Source organism: Clinocottus analis, unplaced genomic scaffold (genome assembly GCF_023055335.1).
Source record: "Clinocottus analis isolate CAN_PGR_092001 unplaced genomic scaffold, fCliAna1.0.p SCAF_10, whole genome shotgun sequence".
Taxonomy (NCBI): Eukaryota; Metazoa; Chordata; class Actinopteri; order Perciformes; family Cottidae; genus Clinocottus; species Clinocottus analis.
The window spans coordinates 6,361,327-6,380,561 of record NW_027175821.1 but is presented as its reverse complement, the minus strand read 5'-3'; the positions used below and the strand labels follow the sequence as shown (position 1 = coordinate 6,380,561).

Genomic DNA, 19,235 nt, shown 5'->3' with positions numbered 1-19,235 from the left:
AAACGAGGCAACACTGTTTGACCGGATTGTGTACATGCAAGCGTTTCTTAAAATAAACTTAAAAAATTTGATATATTCTCTCAAGGTGTCTATTTCTTACAAATTTATCATAGTTTTTCGAATGAAGCCAGACAATACAATGAAAAGGAGATAGAGTGTTATTCCAAACAGAGATGTTAACATGGTGTAGCAACAGGTAACAACTAAACGCAGTCTGGATGCTCACACTACGTGATTACAATTATGTGATTCTGGCACAGTCGATTTGTTGAGGGGAAGGTGATATCTGTGTGTTAGATATCACAGGTTTCATTTAAGTCAAAATGAGAAAGGCTTGAAGGAGAACTGCAAATAAGGTGACATGTCGTCAGCAGCTGCAAAGCAGGTTGGGGAGCTTGAGTTCACAAGCTGAGATGTTTCATCTCGTCTCGTTTCCTTCTTTTTTTCTATATATTTTTTTTACTGTGTTGCAAAATATAAATGTGTCTATCGGAGAATTGTATAGAAATATATTGTCATACGACTAATTTGCTGTGGATGGGAAAATTAACAACAAGGTTTGTCTGTGAAGCGTGAAATTGAAATACTATTGTGGATTGTCCCCCCCCCCCCCCCTCTCCCCCACACCTCTATTTTGCATTGATTAAATTATAAAACTTTGCGATCCCTGCTGCACCTGCGCATCTATTGACCTGAAGGCGACCAAATACAGGACAACTTAGCTTTGTGGATCTTTTTGGAGACCCGTCCTTGAAACACAAGGGGACGCTCACGAGGTGGAAGGGAAAAAGGGGGCAAAAGCCAGCGCGGTGGTTTCCTCGTTTGACAGCAGGGGCTTGTTTTACAGCACAAAACTACAAGGATGAAGATTTCACGGGACGATGCGGCAATAGAGATAATCGAGAGGACGTTTAGCTGAAGGGCCATCAGCTTCACATCTGTCTCCCGGTGCGCGCGCACGCCCCGGAAATTAACGCCAGGCAACTTTTTTTTTTTTTTTAAAACTCGACTGAAACGTCTTTTCCTGAAGTGTCCATGCATTTGTTGTTGTTAGCCGCTTATGCTAACCGCAGAAGTTGCCAGCTAGCTGGCCTAGCGAGCCAATGGTCGAAGCGAGGAGACGATAATTACCCGCGTATGTTTTGATTTCCTTTACTAATGCGGCCCGGAGCGTGAACCCGCCGGTGTGCGACATTAGCCGATGGAGCCAGCTCACTGGGGCCGAGCTTGTTTTCAAGAGCTGCAGCTTTGGCCGAGCTTTTAAAGAAGCTGCCGTGTTGAGCTAACTATCTGACGGTTGGTTAGCTTCGCAGTTAGCCGCCGCCGTGTCTCCGGGAAGAATGAGTAGGAAACACCATCATCATTATAAAGGAGCCGAGGTCAGCTGCTGCGTGAAGTACTTCTTATTTGGCTTCAACATTTTGTTCTGGGTGAGTAAACACAGTTTAACTGATGTTTCCAACTTTAAGTCTCGTTGAACTGGTACAGTTATAGCTGGACGTCAGTGACCACTGGAGTGGGAGACGTTGAACTGAAATGATCCCAGAGATGTAATACGATCGTTTAAGTTCCCAGAAAAGTATTAAATTAATTGTCACGCGTTGTTGTTAACTTGTGGTAACTTGCTAAACTGGTCACTTTGACTACTTGATTGTCCTACAGGAAGTCACTAATTGTATTCTTTGCCGAGGATAGTCCTCAGGTCGGCTCTAATGCTTCCACGCTTTAATATTACATTTCATTTCGTTTAGCAGACCACTTATTCTCAAAACGTTCTCTTTATTGTCCTCACGATGCAACTTTTTCCTTTCATGCGTCTCTGAAATGGCCTTGTTGTTGTCACAAATATCACCAGTCACTTTAAATAATCTACTTCATTGGCTAACTGTAGTTTATACAAATGTAAAGGCACATCTGGTGATGGTTTGACTCTCTGCGAGTGTAGCTGGTGGCGATGCACAATAACGAGACAAAAGCTGGGCTGATGTTTGGTTCTCGGTGGTAAAGATTGGTGCCATTGTGTTGTGAGAAACTACATGAATCCCATTTGTATTGTTGGGCTGGCAAGTTGGCCCACATCTCCTTCACAATGCCCCCTCCATATGTATCCCTCCTCCGTCTGAAAAGTTCCTCTGTTCAGCCTCCTTCACCCCTCCTCCTCCTCCTCACCCGGCTGCATTGCAACTGATGTATCATAATGTCTGTGGGTGAAGGAATGGCGTGTCTGTGTGCCCCGGAGGGTCTTCCCACACACTGCTGGAGGGAAAAGGCCACACAGACCTGAACACCCCCCAAGCCCCCAATCCCTTCTCTTTTCAAGCGCCCCTTTTCACTCCCTCCTCGCTATAGTACTCTGGGGCTCTGTGGGACAGCATTGTTTCTCTCACTGACACACCCACGAACGCACAAAGATCCATGGAAATAACAAAGAATGGGGGACGGGGTGTGATTCTGTGTTTTCTCCCCTCCCTCCATATGCTTGTTCTGATGGACTCATCAGGCACATGGGATTCACATGCAACTGGATCTCTTCCTATTGCTCCACCTTTCGTCACCACCTCCTCGGTTCATAACACTCGTTCTCAAATGTAGGAGTATTACACTATAATCTTTGACATGTTTGTGTCAGAAACTGGACGGACATGAACTGCCAAACATGTCGCTGGCCAGAGTTGTTCTCAAAACAAGTTAATTTTGCAATTGGCCTCACAAATGAAAGGTGCTCTGTAATTCAATTGGCTTAGAAATTAACCAGGAAATGGTGCTGTGGTGTTGTGTCTGACTCATATTCAGTTCTTTCAGACTGTTTTGACACTTGGGCCAAAACTAACAGTCCTGTGTCTGAGCAGTCTATGAAACAGTGGAACAAGTTCCAGCTCGCTGGCTGTTTCCGTTAATAATTGCGGGAAGATGTTCTCCTCTTGTCTGAGTGCTGGGAAACAGGACTTGACAGACAAGCAAGTGCATTGCCGAAATAGAGAGAAATGAGGTTTGTTCTCCACAAATCAACCCATTTGTCTTTCCCACAGTGATCTTGTCATGCTTAAAAAATGCCGCCCAAATTGAGACAGAATGCTTATAAGACCCTTAACTTAGTGAACAAAAGGGAGCGGTGCAACTGTGTGAATTCTCCCTGTGGCGTGCTCGCAGTTAACAGCCAATTGTTCTCATCCATGAACAACGTACTTTCTCTCGTCCTTACAGCAGACGCATTCCTCCCATCCACCTAATTAATAACTTTTTTTCTGCCTGAGCTGCTAAAAATCTTTGGACGCTCTGCATGCTGTAATTAAGTGCTTGTTAAGCTCTCACCAAGTTGCTGAGTTGGTTGGATGCAGGCCGTGTGTTATTAGCCAGCTTACACTTCAAGTGTGACTGTTCACGTTGGGTTTTCACATCACAGCTGTAAACTAGAGTCAATGCAGTCAGTGGCGAACACGTTACTCAAGCTACATCTTGAGGTAGACGGGGGTTCATGTTTCTACATGTGGCATACATCTCTGATCACATTGGAAGAAAGCAAAACAGAGTTTCGACTGTGTGTATAGTAAAGCTGAAATGATGAGGAAATTATTCATTATTTAAATGACATTTATTGTTTCAGTAATTCTTTCACGAGAAAACGCCTGTGTGTTTTTCTCTTTAGTAGTCGCCACTTTCCACTGATGCAATCAGATGTGAACAGGGAGGCAAACGTCCACTCGCAAAGCGTTTTATTTTCTGATTCCTTTTTTTATTTCTGCTGTTGCTCAATGGCTAGTGTGTGTCGTATGAGTCATTTGGGTTTGCACAATACTCTAAATTCACAATAGTAGCTTTGATCAGCTTCTCTCCATTGTGGCACCATGTTCATAGTCCATTCCTGTCAGATGTATCCTGGCCTTGTTTTTAGTAGCATGATGTTTTAATAAATCCGCCCAATTGGTATGTTGATATTGCACTATCAAGTATGACTGCAAAATGGCAGCGCCGGTGATATCACAGTCCCACAGTGGCTGTGTTCAAATGGCCGGTGACATTAGAGATTCAGCTTGTTAGTGAGTCAACAAAAGGGCAGTCACTCTTCAGTACGTCTATATACCCTGTGTATTTGTGATGTTGTGTCTGTCCAGGCAGCGTGGAGCTTGGCTTGTCTGCGAGTTAGTTGAGGTTAATGGGATCAGCTGGCTTAAGGAGGCATCTTCTCAAGTGTTGATAATCTCTCCATCTCACATCCAGAGGAAGTCTACACTCTGGGAGACACACACACACGCACGCACCCACACGCATACACAAACGCGCACATCTTGCAGCAGCATTTGACAGAAAAAATAACCAGCGCAGCCTGATTTTGAATAACGAGCCGATTACGGGGACGTCTAGTTCCAGATTTTGTTTATTTGCTCGGTGATAACGGCACATAGTTTCGAGAGATACAAATGCACAGAAGAAAGGGAAATAAATTGCTTCCTACAGCAGGTGATATATAAAGAAACAAATTCAGTTTTTAAAACAATCTGTCTCCAAATAAACACAAACAATGAGGTATGAATTGAGCAAGAACAAAAATGCAGTTCTGTGCTTTTCTTGGTTTTATTGCTTAATTGCTGAGAGATGCAAGTTGTCGTATGTGATGAAATTAGCATTGATGAAAAAGCTCTGATAATCATAAGAAGGTTTTTAGTCTAGGGTAGCAGTTTAGCACAGGGCGTGTTTCAATGCCACCGACTGAGCTGAATTTGACTCCAGCAGCACGCTGTGTGGGAAAAGTTAGATGAAAGGAAATGACACAATAACTGTACAAATGCAGGTTCAGTTCAGCTTCAATGTATTTTTTGAGTCACATTCACTTTAATCAAACCTTATTGTCTCAGGAGGGAAGTTATGTTAGCAGATCATTTTCTGTAAAGAATATGCGTCACGTGAAATAGTGTGTTCTGCTCAAATACAGCAACACACTTCACAACATTGCCTTGTGATACTTTTGAAGTAACCCTAGCTCAAGTCTCCGCAATAGAGGAGAAAATTATATACTTTTACAGGGCTCTTACGCAGTATGGATGATAGTATGGACTGATGTTTTCCATACTATTGTCCCTGTTCTGTTTTCGAAAATATAACATTTTAAAATTTTTAAAAAAAGTAATCATAGAAGCAGAGTGTTTTTCATTGCGTTTGGAGGATGTTTCCCATTATGTGAGCTCGATGCCGAGGGAACAAAGGCTCAGGGTTTAGACCTGTACGCCACAGCCTGTAAAACAGCTTTGCTCCCAGTGGGAGATGTTTGACAGTGGAACGCCGTCCAAAGTCGTCTTACGTTCTTCGTCGGCGAGTGGACTGAGCACCTATGGGAGGTAAAGGCTTGACAATCTTATAAAGGCTGGTTGGCTAAGGACTGGAGACGGGAAAAGAAAGCTAGATGCAACTTTCTTGTCAAATCGCTGTTCCAGGAACCCTGGATTTAGTTTAGCATCTTTCTTTTGCTAAAATTTACTTGAATTTAAGTTTTGTTTGGCTGTGTTGCTTTTCCGAAATAGGGATTCAATTATTGTGTTTTCGAAATGGAATTATTGATACCATTCACTGGTTGATATATAGTGATAAATTGCATAAGAAATAGTAAGCAGAAATGACAGGGGTGGTGGAAGGTGTTTTCGGAGGATCCAGCAAAACAAAGTTTTCTATTTACAGTAACTGTACAATGAAGTTGCATATGACAATACAAATATCTTGAATCTTGAGGCATGTTGGCCTCCATATTGTGCCACTTTGTGCTGCCTTCCAGAAGGCCGCCAGGTGCAGCAGAGTGAATATAAATCGGCATGGCATCCATTGAGGTACTTGACTGGAAATAATAACAAAATTGGCCATATAAAAGAAGTACTATTCTGATGTCTGGAGCAAAAATATATATTTTTTTGTCCTGCTTTATTGGATAGTTTATCGGAGAGAACAAATAAGAGAGACGGGAAAAGAGATTGTGATGCGTCCATTCTGAACCACCAGTGCATTGATGATTCGCAATAAGCCATGAATAGTTGTGTATTTACAAGCTTACCTCTATTATCCACGGAATACTGCATGATAAACTTTATGACACATGGCATCAGTCAGTATGGATTCTGTGCCATCGGTCTCTGCAGCTCGTGTAGCTCTAGAAATGTCTGCTTTCCCCACTTTATGAGGATACTTTCTGAAACTGTAGAAACTGCTACATTTTGGTAATGTTCTCATACAAATCGCAGCCATTCATAGATGATCTCTGGCTAATTATGCCAACTGTGAAAGTTTCCTCAACTTCTGATTTCCTGTTGAGGACAGAGCGATGAAAACTAGACCGGAAGTGCATCGGCTGTGTGACAGTCGTTAGGCGACAGTCTTTCTAATTAATGTCTTTTCCGTTAGTTAGAAAATGTCTCCATGAATGAAATGCAAAATAATATATATAAGTAAACACAGGTTTCTTGGCCTTTTTAATGCTGCAATAAGCAACATTAGTGCAACATCATTAGCGGGACTCCTAATTTCAGCACTTAATGTCTAATTTTGGGAATATTTGGATTATTTATGTTGATGATAATTACTTGGCACCACTTTCTTTCCCATTTGAGGGCAACTTCTCGGTTATAAACTAGAAATTGTCAAATCGAAGTGCTTCTTTATCAAACTTTAATTTTGGGCTATTGTGTTTAATTTGGAAAGAAGGCCCAGGTTCAGACGAGCCTTCAGGGGCCTCATTACAGAAACATGTCCTAACCGCTTGTCCTATCTTAACTTAAGTTTCAGAAACCGGGGAAATTTAATCCACCCAATCTTATTACAGAAGCAATTCCTAAATTCATAGCTGTGTCCTGCACTATTTCAGACTTCCCATCTTATCTTTACTTAATAAATCCTAACTAACTGTAAATTTGATTCGCATTCGTCCGGTCATAACTATGCTCTGCGACCTCAGTCTGGATGCCCTCCTAAAAACAAAGTGCATTTGTGTCCTGGTACATAATCCATGCCATTCTACTGTACGGTCTAACATACATCTTTAAGCCACGCAACAAACTGAACATGGACAAAAGAAGGAGTGGCTTGTCCCTAACAGGGACCTTTACTACTGAACAGACTGTTTATGTTGTTCCCTTATAAAATGCAAATGTTTCTTCTGGTACCTGTTCAGAAAGAGAGATAAAAAAACCTGATTTATAAACTATATGTATGTATGCTAACTTGCTGCTGCTCCGAGAGTGCCTATTATATTGTTCTGATAACATTACTTTAAAATAAAAGCGTGCAATACACTAGTTTTTACTTCATTATTGAATTTGGCGCGTAATGCGATTATACGCAGAAGAATCATGCAATAATTCAGTTAAATTTTCAACTTTGCCCAGCCCTATATTAATCATGATTAAGCATTCACAACTGGTCATTATCCACAAAATCTCGAGATCCAGTCAGTCAAATTCTTTCGCAGACAGGGTTATAACAGCGGTTTCCATGCTGTAAATTGAGAGTTGTTTTCTCCGTCTCTTTTTAATCTATGTGGATTATTTAGCGTCTGAGGCTAAATGGTTTAATACTCCTACTCTGTCAGTCTAATCTCCTCCAGCCGATCTCCACGTGGCTACCTTGACATTTCCTCTCTTTCTAGCTGAAACTACCACACCCTTCTCTACTGCTTGTGTAACCACAACATGCATGAATCAACCCCTCACAGTTCCATTTGTTGGTCTTGTTATGCATGCTGACGGATTGCCATCAGTTTACCTGCTTCCCACGATTTAATCATCTTCCAAACAAAATGATTTAATCCAATTTCAATGGCGCTATTGTATTTCTGGCTTTGTCGTTTTAGTGTGCCTCAGTTGAGTTCATTACCTTCCCAAATCTCAGAGGAATGACATTTTGTGGCAGCTAAGCAGTTGATTAGAAAATTGCATTATACCAATAAAATCACACGATCAGAAACGGGGAATATTCACTTTAAGCCGTACTGTTGTTTGTTGAATTTCTGTCCTTATTAAACCACATTAGTTATGTAAAACAGAAGGGGTCTTGCATTATAGATATTTAGATGATTTAGAACTCTATTATTATCAATCTTATAATCAATAGCACAGCTTAAAAGCCTGGAGAAAAAATAAAAGTATACTAGTAAAGCCTTTACAATCTATTTAATACATTTAGCATAATCCATTAATAAAAACTGTTTGGAGCTAAAGTAGGTAATCTAAACATTTATTGCATGTAAATATGCACATTAGGGTTCAGTCATTTACAAAAAATAACTTTAGAATAAATTCACCGGGACAAAACAGGATTTTTCATTTTAGATAATTACAACTAAAGAATTGGCAGAATACACAATATGCTACTGGAGGAACAATCTAAACATTACTCACTGCAAACGTTTAATCAATGGAACAAAGTTCTTAATTTAAAAAATGTAAACATAAAATGGTAGGAATTCAATATTTCTATAACAGCATTACCACAAATGAAAAAAGGTCCTATGGACGAAGAAAAACTTGATATGAAGGACCATTTGTTTTGTGGCGGTAAACGTGTTAATGTTTCATTCTAGCCTGACGCCATAGTATCCCCCATTTATATCGTATACGTCAGAGTTTCTCTACGTGTGGTGGTCCCTCTCAAGCAGTCGCCCGAGTGCGTTTCAAAGTATTTGTGTTTTGTTCGTGTTTCACACTGAGCCCAACATCCATCCTTTACTGGGACTGGAGGCTAATGCTGAAGGGATTATCCTTAACTCTCAGGATATCACAACCTCCAACATCCTCAGCGTGCACTGCAATGGCTCTAACCTTCAATAAGCTGATGTCATGATTCATTCGGTCCCCCCAGCAAGTTAAGACATTTCTCAGAGGCGAGGTTTCTTTAATGACTCTCAAAGCCAACTTTCTCAATCAGCTTCTTTCTCCAAGTGATGGGGTTCTATGTAAACGCACTATCAACGGCCCTGCCGTTTTTTTAAAAGAATGCTGGTTATTTTCACTGAGAGGTTTCTTCTGTACATGCTCTTGTGTGTTTGATTGATCCACAGTAACCATGACATCACCTTTTTCCTACAGCCCCACCCACATCAGAGTATAACTGACAGTAAAAGGACTAGCAGGACTGTGTGTTGGGTGTGTGTGTGAGGGGGGGTTAATCACTTCTGATTTACAGTCTGTCCATTACAATCTGTCTAAGAGAGAAGTTATTTTTCACTATCTCAACTTCGTTTAATGGTTATTAAATCTCAAATATTGAATTCCTTCATTATTCACTCTTGCTTTTCGTCTGACAAGTGAAGTGACTCTTTGTTGTGCTTTGTGTTACAGTTACTAGGAGCTGCATTCTTGGGAATCGGCCTGTGGGCATGGGCGGAGAAGGTAATTTAACACAACACGCGCACACACTGTTGAAATACAACACTATTGCCTTAACAACATAGCTCAAATACTTTTCTTTACTCCGGCGGAGATAAGATGGAAGTATAATTTGCACAAAAGAGTTTAGGTGAAAACAGGGCTTTTAAGAAAAATAATGTGAAAAAAACAAGGCATCGTTCCTGTTACGCTTCATGGCACTCAAAGGAATATCACCGTATAATGGTCTCGGTAAACATGCCATGGCTGTCTCAAGAAATTCCTTCAATTGCTGCAGCCAAAGTTATTATTAGTTATCAGTGTTTTGTGGGTCGAAAAGTTTTGTTGAGTCAACATTATTTTTCCAGTAGTTGCAGAATTTCACAGAAGCTAGTGATGGCTACAAATGAGTCAAAAGGCCAAAATTACAAACGCATTTGACTCATCGCTACCACAAATTCAGTGTCTTTACCCATCACGAGATGAATTCTGTAAATGTTCCATAGTATACTAGCAGCAAACATCAGATGCTGTTATTAAACTCATCTGCAGCAGCTCATGACCGTATTTATGCCTTCCTATCAAGTTAACAGTCAATTTGTTCATTCATTAGCCAGAAATTGTACCGTCTGTTCAGTAAATGCTGCACCAGCGTGGAAGCATGTACTGATTAGTAACGTCCGGTCATGGATTCCATGCAAATAGGCCCGCACCGGAGAACCTTGGTGGGACCGCGTGAATATTTTAAAGGGATTAGACCGAATGATGAATAGCGGGTCCTGGGAAGGCATAATGGCGAGTGTGGGACTCAGTGACTATAATTTGGTTCCTAGCCTGCAGCGTTCAGCCAGATTACATTGTTTCCGTACTTCATGCTTGAATTCAAATGAAGGCACTTTATTCTGCAGGAATGCCATTTAAAAACAACAGGATGCAGCGATGCCTCTGTCGTATAGATGTTCCTGGGCTCAGTGCAGTGGGAGCTTAACGTAAGCAATGGGAGATTTCAGCTTCTTGGGCTTTAGGCGCAAGTGTTCGACACGTGCACTGTATGTGACAAGCGGTAGGCACGTCAGAACACAGAGCAGGCACACATGCTCCCTGGTGGGATCTCTTTCAAGATTGGTGCGAAATATAGAAAGAGTTGGTGAGAGATCGTGCACGAACCAGTACATGTTTTATACGAACAAGTGTTTTCACTCCCAAACTGCACCTCTCTATAGTGTGCTACCCTGTGACATTGACTCATCTTACACGGGGGCCCCTCTTTGGCTTTTTGTTTGACTAATGTGTCGTTGGAAGGAATGATGCCGAGCAGAGACTGACAGGAAAACATGTTGGACACACCGTGGGCTCGGTCAGGGCAGGATATGCAGAGAGGAAGGACAGACGTCCGTTTGTGAATGTTTGCTCTGAACTGTGTCTCTTCTGATAAAAGTTACTTGTTTCAATTGGACAGAGATCAGGTTTTTTGTGTTGGATTCCTATGACGTAAAATGCTAGAAACCCCTATGGGGATGTGTTATTGAATCGACAAAGCAAAACAATTGGCAGTTCCATGCTAATCAAATAACAGTAATGCCTTTTTAAAGCCTTTCTGCTGTGCTTCTGCATCTCTGAATCACAATCAAAACCATTTATTGCCAGGTTTGTTTCCATATGAGGAATTTGTCTTGGTGGGTGGTGCATACATTAGACCAGTGGTTCTCAACCTTTCTTCAGTGATGTACCCCCGATGAAATATTTGTTTCAGCCGAGGACCCCCTAACCAGTGCAAAGCATTATTTATTGAAAAAAAAAGTAACATAATGCTGTGCTATCAGTGTCTGATTTAGTATGGAATACATACATACATACATACATACATACATACATACATACATACATACATACAGTTCAGTTTATGAACTTAAATTGAATATTTACTAAATAACCATTTTAAAAGGATTTTTAAGATGTATGCTAATTTTTATTATATAAAAAAACAACAACTCATGTACCCCCATTTGAGAACCACTGCATTAGACGACTATCAACACAGTGCAAGAAATAGAAACATTGAATTTACAATAAAATATACATCTCAAGTGCACACACAAACCGATAACAGTACTATAAACAAGTGTATGTGAAAGTGTATTGGGAAAGACCGGAAAGAAATTGTCCTGGGGATGACAGTCAGTCAGTGGGGGACCCGTGCTGTGTTAATGAGCCCGACCGCCGACGGGAAAAAACTGTTTATAGCGCGAGGACTTGGTCCTGATGGGCCGCAGCCTCCTGCCAGGGCAACGTCAGCTGGCCTCTTGGTTTAGTTCTCTTCTGTTTGTCTTTGATATCACAATCTCTTTCTTTTCAAGGTTAACTGTGTTTTTGTAGAGAACGGGTTTTTGCTGGGACCCATGTAATAAAGATGGCAAGGTTTTTTTTTTGAATATTATAGTCAGAATTTTAACGACCCTCCTTCGCCTTTTTTCCCCTTTCCCTCAGGGCGTGCTGTCCAATCTGACAGCCATCACAGATCTCGGGGGCTTCGACCCTGTGTGGCTCTTCATCGTCGTGGGAGGGGTCATGTTCATCCTGGGCTTTGCTGGCTGTATCGGAGCGCTCAGAGAGAACACCTCCCTGCTTAAATTTGTAAGCCAGCTCCCGATTTTCTGAGCGCAGACACCAATTCAACCACTTCACGCCCCCTTTATTCTGCAGTTCACACCAGAGCTGAGGCTGTCACTGCAGCAGATGACTCATCTGAGCCAAATGCTCTGGGTGGTTGCATGGCACAAATATGTGTTAGCTCATCACGAAACTAAGTGCCGTTTGATCAGAAAGTAATGATCAGAAACAGTGATTTGAGTTTCATAAACCACCAAAACATTTATTCTGTGTTAAGTCTTTTGATCTGTAAGAAGTATTGGGATTATTCTCACGCCCCAAAGCCACGGCAATACCATTTTGGGAGGTTTTTAGTTCTATCGATAACTAGATGTGACTGACGGAGACAAACATGCCTTGTTGCTGCCTGCGATTCTGAGTAGCTATTAACTCCAGCCAGTGTCCATTAGCAGCGGTAAGTCAGGCGTCAGAGCGAGGAGCTAATGTGGCTTTTGTGCATTTATCATCAGGCCCTTCTCCTCCTACATTTACTGTAAAGCGGATGATATAACGGCACCTTTGGGACTGCGCTTTTTGTTGCTGCACTCTCACTCAGCAAATCAGTACTGGACCTCCAACAAGACCAGCACAAGGACATTAAATCAGAGCTGTTGTCCTTTTACTTTTTTCCAAGAAATGCCAGAAATATTGTTGTTGGTGCTCTGATCCATTTTGAAAACACGATTCTCTTTGTTGTACACAGATTCCCTGATTGAATAAACTGATGTATTGTTTTTGGCTGTTGTGTTTCATGTACTTTGCAGTTTTCTGTGTTCCTGGGTTTGATCTTCTTCTTGGAGCTGACAGCGGGGATCCTTGCCTTTGTCTTTAAGGACTGGATCAAAGACCAGCTCAACTTCTTCATCAACAACAATGTCAAGGCCTACCGCGATGACATCGACTTGCAGAACCTCATTGACTTTGCCCAGGAATATGTGAGTCAACACCTACTACCAGTAGAAAAAAATTCAACCTACTCACAGCGGCTCATCTTCCCTTACTGGAAGCAGACACTCCCAGCTCAAGAAATGTTGTTTTTCAAATGAGTTTCAAAGCTGTTGTTGAATCAGGCTAGTTCTGGGCAAAGAGGAGACCTAGTGAGCCGCTGCGATTTGTGGAGCAAATCTCATGATTAATGTGATTGTATTCCCCTCAAATGATTATCCAATTATATGAATGCGACAGTTTAGATAATTGGCTCCCAAGTGTAAACACTGGCCTCTGTCATATTGTACTGTAAAGGCGATTAGATCCTCTGTTGCCTCGCCATCTGTGTCTCACTATCTGTAGCCGCTACCCGCCACAGTAAGCTGGCTACCCACCCAAGCTGACCTGAGCCAGGCTCTAAAGAGCTGTTTAAAGACCAGATCAGAGCAAATAAATCTGTCTGTTAACTGGAGTTGGCTGCCTAATCTCTGCCTGTTGCTGCTGCTGTCTCAGTGGTCATGCTGTGGAGCTCACGGGGCCGACGACTGGAACCTGAACATCTACTTCAACTGCACTGAGCCGAACCCCAGTAGAGAGCGCTGTGGAGTCCCCTTCTCCTGCTGCGTCAAAGACCCTGCAGTGAGTCATTTAACCGTACTGATGCTTTGTTACTGGTGCATAAATACATGTCATCATTTGAATTCATAATCTAGTACAGAGTTGTAACGATGAATATGCAGCTAACTTGATGATAGAATAAGTTCTCCAGTTAAAATGACACTTCCTCAAATTTCCTTAAATTTGACGCTTTTCTTAGTCGTGCATGATCGTATACTGGATGTAGTTTTAGTCGTGGACTTGTTGGTCCAACAAAACAAGGCATGTTAACGAAAAGATCAATGGAGAAAATAATCTGCAGATTAACCGATAACAAAATAGACGTTAATTGCAGCCCTAAACTAGTTTTTAAATTGCCCTATTTCTTTCTACTTTTTCTCTTTAAAAGTCAAAAACAGACAAGATAGGGTCGACGAGAGTCTCTTGGCTTTGTCAGACAATTAAGGACTCTCCTAATATGAAGCAATTCTTGATGCCATTATTCAGGAGTCAGTCACTTCACGGATTGTTTATCAGTAGCTTGTTAAGTTACTTTTTAAAGCACTTACTTACTTTTGTAGTTACTTTTTATTTCTGCTCTGGTCCCTTAGACTTTAAATAGGACATTCAACATCTCAAACATTGTGACCAGCAGCTGAGATGGAGCGGCTTTTCACATTTTTCTGTTGTTCTTGCAGGAGGATGTCATCAACACACAGTGTGGTTACGATGTTCGGCTTAAAGTGGTGTGTATCTCCATTTCTCATTCACAGTACAGTCGGTGTCAGTAGTGGAGCGTGATTGACAGGCAGTGCCTGCCTTTCTGCTCAGTGAAATTACTCCTGAGGGCGAGTTGATCAACAACCTGTTTGATTGAAACAATTTTAGCATTTGTGATGGGTGGAGCGGCAATCAGGTTCATTTGTATTGGGCTTGATTGCTTGTCTCAAACCCCCAATAAGTAACAAGTTAAACGTTTAAATAAAATACACCCATCACATTTAGATGTTTATAGCCTTTTTATTTCACATTCTTGATGCAAAAGACGTAAAAAAAACAACAACAAAAAACACCCAAAACGTGAACCCAGCAACAGTTGGCCATCACAGAGAATGTGTAGGGTTAAGTCGCACACGGGCCCCTCCTCGTGCTTCTTGCCTTAATAACAGATTGCTCTTCTAACGGGGATAATTAGGCTCCAGTTATAGCCTCGAGAGCAGCCTTACTACACTCTGTAATTGACAACTGGGTTATGCCAGTCCGTTCCCTTTTCCTCCGTGTGTGGGTGTGGTGGTTACAACTCGCTGCACTGCAGTCAGAGAGATTGCTGTTGCTAGGCGCACTGCAATACAGTGAACCACCTGCCACGGAGTTGGTATGAATTAATTTCCCCTGTGTGCTCTTCTGCTAATGCCCTGGCCATTGACATTTTGCTGAAACTATCAGTGATGTGCAGTAAGTTCCTGTGCAGCTTGTTTATGGAGTGCCGGCCGGGGAAGAGGAAGAGCAGGAGACACGGAGACGACGGCAGCAGGAGACACGAGGACGACGGCAGCATAAAAAAGGCGGAGAGGGAGGGGGCAGGGGGGGTTGAAATAGCTTGAAAGGAAGTTTGCAGCCAGGACAACATAGTGTTTCCTGCTTTTTTATTGGCTCCCAAGGGGCTCCCTTTAGCTTCCATTGGTTGGAAGATAGCTTTCAGGTTTTGCATGAGAACAAAGGGTTTGCCTGGTTGAATTGTCTTGAAGAATAACAAAGAGAGCATTGTATAGGGTACTGTTCACACCCATTCTTACACTCCAATTTTAGTGTCTTTGCAGCTCTAAATTACACCTTTTTTTATGTCCTTCCCTGAATAGACCATGTATATCACGGTGCGACTCTGACAACACAAACAGCCATCTGGAAACAGCTTCTGCCTGTTTGTTCAGTGCAGACAGGGTCCCCCGAGAAACTAAATACACTGCCTTGATATTCTCCATGATGTCCAGACACAGAGCAGTTGTAATGTAAGAGTGACTCGGCTATCCTGAACCTCCTCAGCGGTGAAGGAGTCACTGCTCAAAATGCTATCTGTTGTTTGTTTGGTTTAGTGTTAGTCATAGGTCAGAGTTCAGATGTTTGTTTAAATCATGCGAAAAGCCAATGTCCTGTCTGAGAGCGGATCATTTTATTCTGTTTTTTTTAGGAAACTGCATCCTCACGCTTCATCTGAATTAACTTCTAATCTGTTCTTGTTGTTTAAAAGGAGCTGGACCGGCAGAAATATATCTATACCAAGGGCTGTGTGGGACAGTTTGAGAAGTGGCTTCAGGACAACTTGATTATTGTAGCTGGAGTCTTTGTTGGTATTGCACTTTTACAGGTAAGGAGACCCTCTATGTTGGTATTGTTTTCTTACAAATATTCACACAAGGAAACCTAGCGCATTAGAAATAAAATATAGCTAACAAAATGCCTTGGACCTGCTTTTGTATCATCACTGGCATCTAGTGGTGACAATGGGTACTGTCACGCAAACCCCTGTAACTATAACATGCTGTATTCTGGTTTACTTGTGCTTTCCTCTCCAGATTTTTGGTATCTGCCTTGCTCAAAACCTGGTGAGTGATGTCAAAGCTGTCAAAGCCAACTGGTGACAGGAGGGATGAAGCGAGGCCCAGCGAAGTCAACGCAGCACACAAGTCCCGTCCAGATGAGGACGGAGAACCGAAACCCGTCAACACTGCATTGCCGTTGAGCTGAGCAGCACATATGCACTCTCACACTTTTATACGTGCATACACAAAGAGTTTACTTCCCTGTTTTACCAGTGACACTTGAACGGGGAGAAGAATACCCCACACAAACCAAACAGTCAACACTTTGTTTACCACTCAGCTGGATTTTAACCCTAAAATACAGAGGACTGTCCTGCCTACTTTATAGTTAGACTCTCTCTCTCTCTCTTTTCTTTCCTGTCTGCTTCCTCTGATGTTTTTTCTTTGGTTAAGTGCATTTATTGGGCGCACTTGCACAATGACTCTTGTCAATTGGGAGATTGGAAGCCATGGATGAAAAGATAAACCAAGAAAAAGGGACGTTCAGTCTCCTTTTTTTAAGTCGAGCATTACATTGTCACACAGCCTCCTTCCACTCAGTGAGGGGTTGAACATCACCGCCGACAAACAGCCTGTTTTCACGAGCTTGTCCCCACTTCCTGCTGTAGGGAATCGTGGCTGGCTGGCCTGCCAAAAAAACACATGGATTCCTCTGCGTGTCATTTTCTTTTGTCCATCCTAAATGTTTATGACCACTGAACAGACTCTAAACACCGGCTGGTCAAGTCTGCAACTCCAAATCATTTCAGGAGATTTCAATTCTAACTCTTAGTGTAAAAAGTTCCATTAATTTCCAGTGATATTTTTGTCCCCTTCCTGTTCTCCCCCCCCCACAATACCTCAGGGCTGGAAATATAATGCTTTCTGCCATTGGTTAGACGCACATCTATTGTTTTTGTCCATCCATGTCTGTGCAATTTAGCTCCACAAACCTGTCGCAGAAAACACAAACAGTTAATCGAAAGTCCAGCTCCCGTTTGCCCTGCAGTGATTGTATTCTCCGTTAGCAAACCGAAGGATGTTGTGATTTTTGAAATGGGAAGGCCTGGTGTGTTAGGATCATAGGACTACACTATACGGAGAGAGGGGTTGATTCATAGTTGAGGTTGTTGTTTATCTCTAAGCATCCCTCAGGCACATGGGATTGCTGGTTTGGGGCCTTTTTTTTACTTGAATTATGTTACCACGCTTGTCTTATTTTGTTTTTCTCTGCATAGTGAAATAAGAATTTGTCTGTTTTTTTTAAAAAAGATGTCCTTTATTCATCCTTTATTTTCTATCCTTTTATACCACAACTTTTATTTGATTCTGAGTTCATTGTTTGGCTTCACCAGGCACCTGTTTTACCTCTGACCCATCAGGCAACTGCTCAACAGCTTCTTATTGTTAATGTTGTCAGCAGTCCTAATGGAGACCAAATAATATCAGCCGGCCACAAGCTAACTGCCAAGGTTTTGTCCGGCCTCAATTGTGATTTTATAAGGAATGCCGAATAACTAATAGCATTTCTACACAGCCAAAATGTGAATTTATTGTTTCTTTTATGCGGGAAGTGCCAGTTGGAATAAGAATTTAAACATAAAATGTAAAATGTTACATTCTAGCTTTTATCTTTCGTTTGGACTGGTTTTGAAATAGAATAGTAAAAACAAGCTCTTACCTTTTTTTCATATTAGCAACAGCCTCAATATAACATGAATGCTGCTTGAACGTCGACTAGATTATTGATATGTAGGACAATAACCAAGCTAACAACAAGTCTCTCAATTTGCCATGTTGTTGTTTTCATGCTGAGCAAAGTTTCTGTTTATTTGTTCTTTCTCAAGTTTACACTTTGTAACCGGCTTGTGGTCCCTTTTTGTTCATTTAAAAAAAAAAAATTAAAAAAAGACTCTGGCATCCCATTATTAAGTCGCACTCACAGCTTTTCATCTCCCGCCATGATCCTCACAGAATATATTTGGACTGCATTTAACACTACAGTAGTTTCTGGTTGTGGCAGTGTCCTTCAGATACACGGCACTGGCAGGATTTGGCACACCCCGCCAAAAGAAAACATGTTTTGAATTGCAATGCACATACCATTTTAAAAATGAGTAGCATTAATATTCTGTGAATGCAACACCAAACCCTGCTTCGCTGAGTCCGTCTGTAGTATACAGACACACACACACACACACACACACACACAAGCGCTCGTTCAGCAATGGCACCTTATGATCGCCTGCTACGCTTACATGTCGCATATTCCTTTCACCCACACGCTCCCTCTTCAACACAATACTTGATCTGACTGCACCTGTTTCAGAGTCTGTCATTTGGATGTATTTTTAGACAGCGGGCTCGTTTGAAAGAAAAGAGAAACGCAAGACAAAACAACAATCGTTTGAATTTAGATGTCACGAATGAGCGAGGTGGAAAAGAAATCCAGAGCAGCACAATGCATCTGTACTCAAGTGAGTCTTTAGTGACTCTGTTGAAGGTTTCCATAGGAGAGGCTCATTCCCAGCTCTTTAGTTGTAATCAATGAGCAAGAGCCTCGAGCAGTCTTAACAAAAATATACTTTTTTTTTTTTTTCTCGCCCCCCCCCCCCCCCTTCAGATGAAATGTGGAAACATTTACCGCCGTGTGTGATTTAATATCTCTGAATTCCAAGTATGTGTGTGGGCCTCTTTGATTTCACGAACTGTTGTAAATCAATCTGTCCCACTGGCGTTTGGAAGATCAGGAATAAATAAACCTGTGTTTATTCTCCCTCCACACTTTTCTCGTTTAATCTTTTTTGAGAAGTAGGTTGAGACGGATAACGGGGTGATTAATTAGTTCAACACCTCTTGAAAGTGTTTTTCTTTTCCCCCTGATATCATCTTTTGGAAGTGTTTACTCGGGGCCTCACACCCCTTTGCGCCCCCCCCCCTCCCCCCTCCTGCGTATGCACGCAAGGAGATAGTGTGTTGTACATGATCAATGCTGGGCTGCTGCTGAGGATCTGGCTAAAGGCTGATGGAGGCCATGGGTGTCGGTTCTGCTGCAGTACGGAGCTGCAGCTCTTAGACTAAAAGCTCTCTCTCTCGCTCGCGCTCTCTCTCTCTCTCTCTGCAGTCTGGATGGATATGCCAA

The 19,235-nt window shown here is 41.9% G+C and overlaps 1 protein-coding gene across 1 annotated transcript; it reads left to right on the top strand.

Moving 5' to 3' along the window:
- The first annotated feature begins 712 nt into the window (after positions 1 to 712).
- Positions 713 to 18,018, top strand: tspan17 (tetraspanin 17). Its single transcript, XM_068584538.1, has 8 exons — positions 713 to 1,430; positions 9,315 to 9,365; positions 11,829 to 11,975; positions 12,755 to 12,925; positions 13,431 to 13,556; positions 14,213 to 14,260; positions 15,763 to 15,879; positions 16,088 to 18,018. Exons 1-8 carry the CDS (start codon positions 1,341 to 1,343, stop codon positions 16,151 to 16,153), a joined length of 816 nt encoding a protein of 271 aa, XP_068440639.1. The 5' UTR covers positions 713 to 1,340; the 3' UTR covers positions 16,154 to 18,018.
- The last annotated feature ends 1,217 nt before the right edge of the window (positions 18,019 to 19,235 follow it).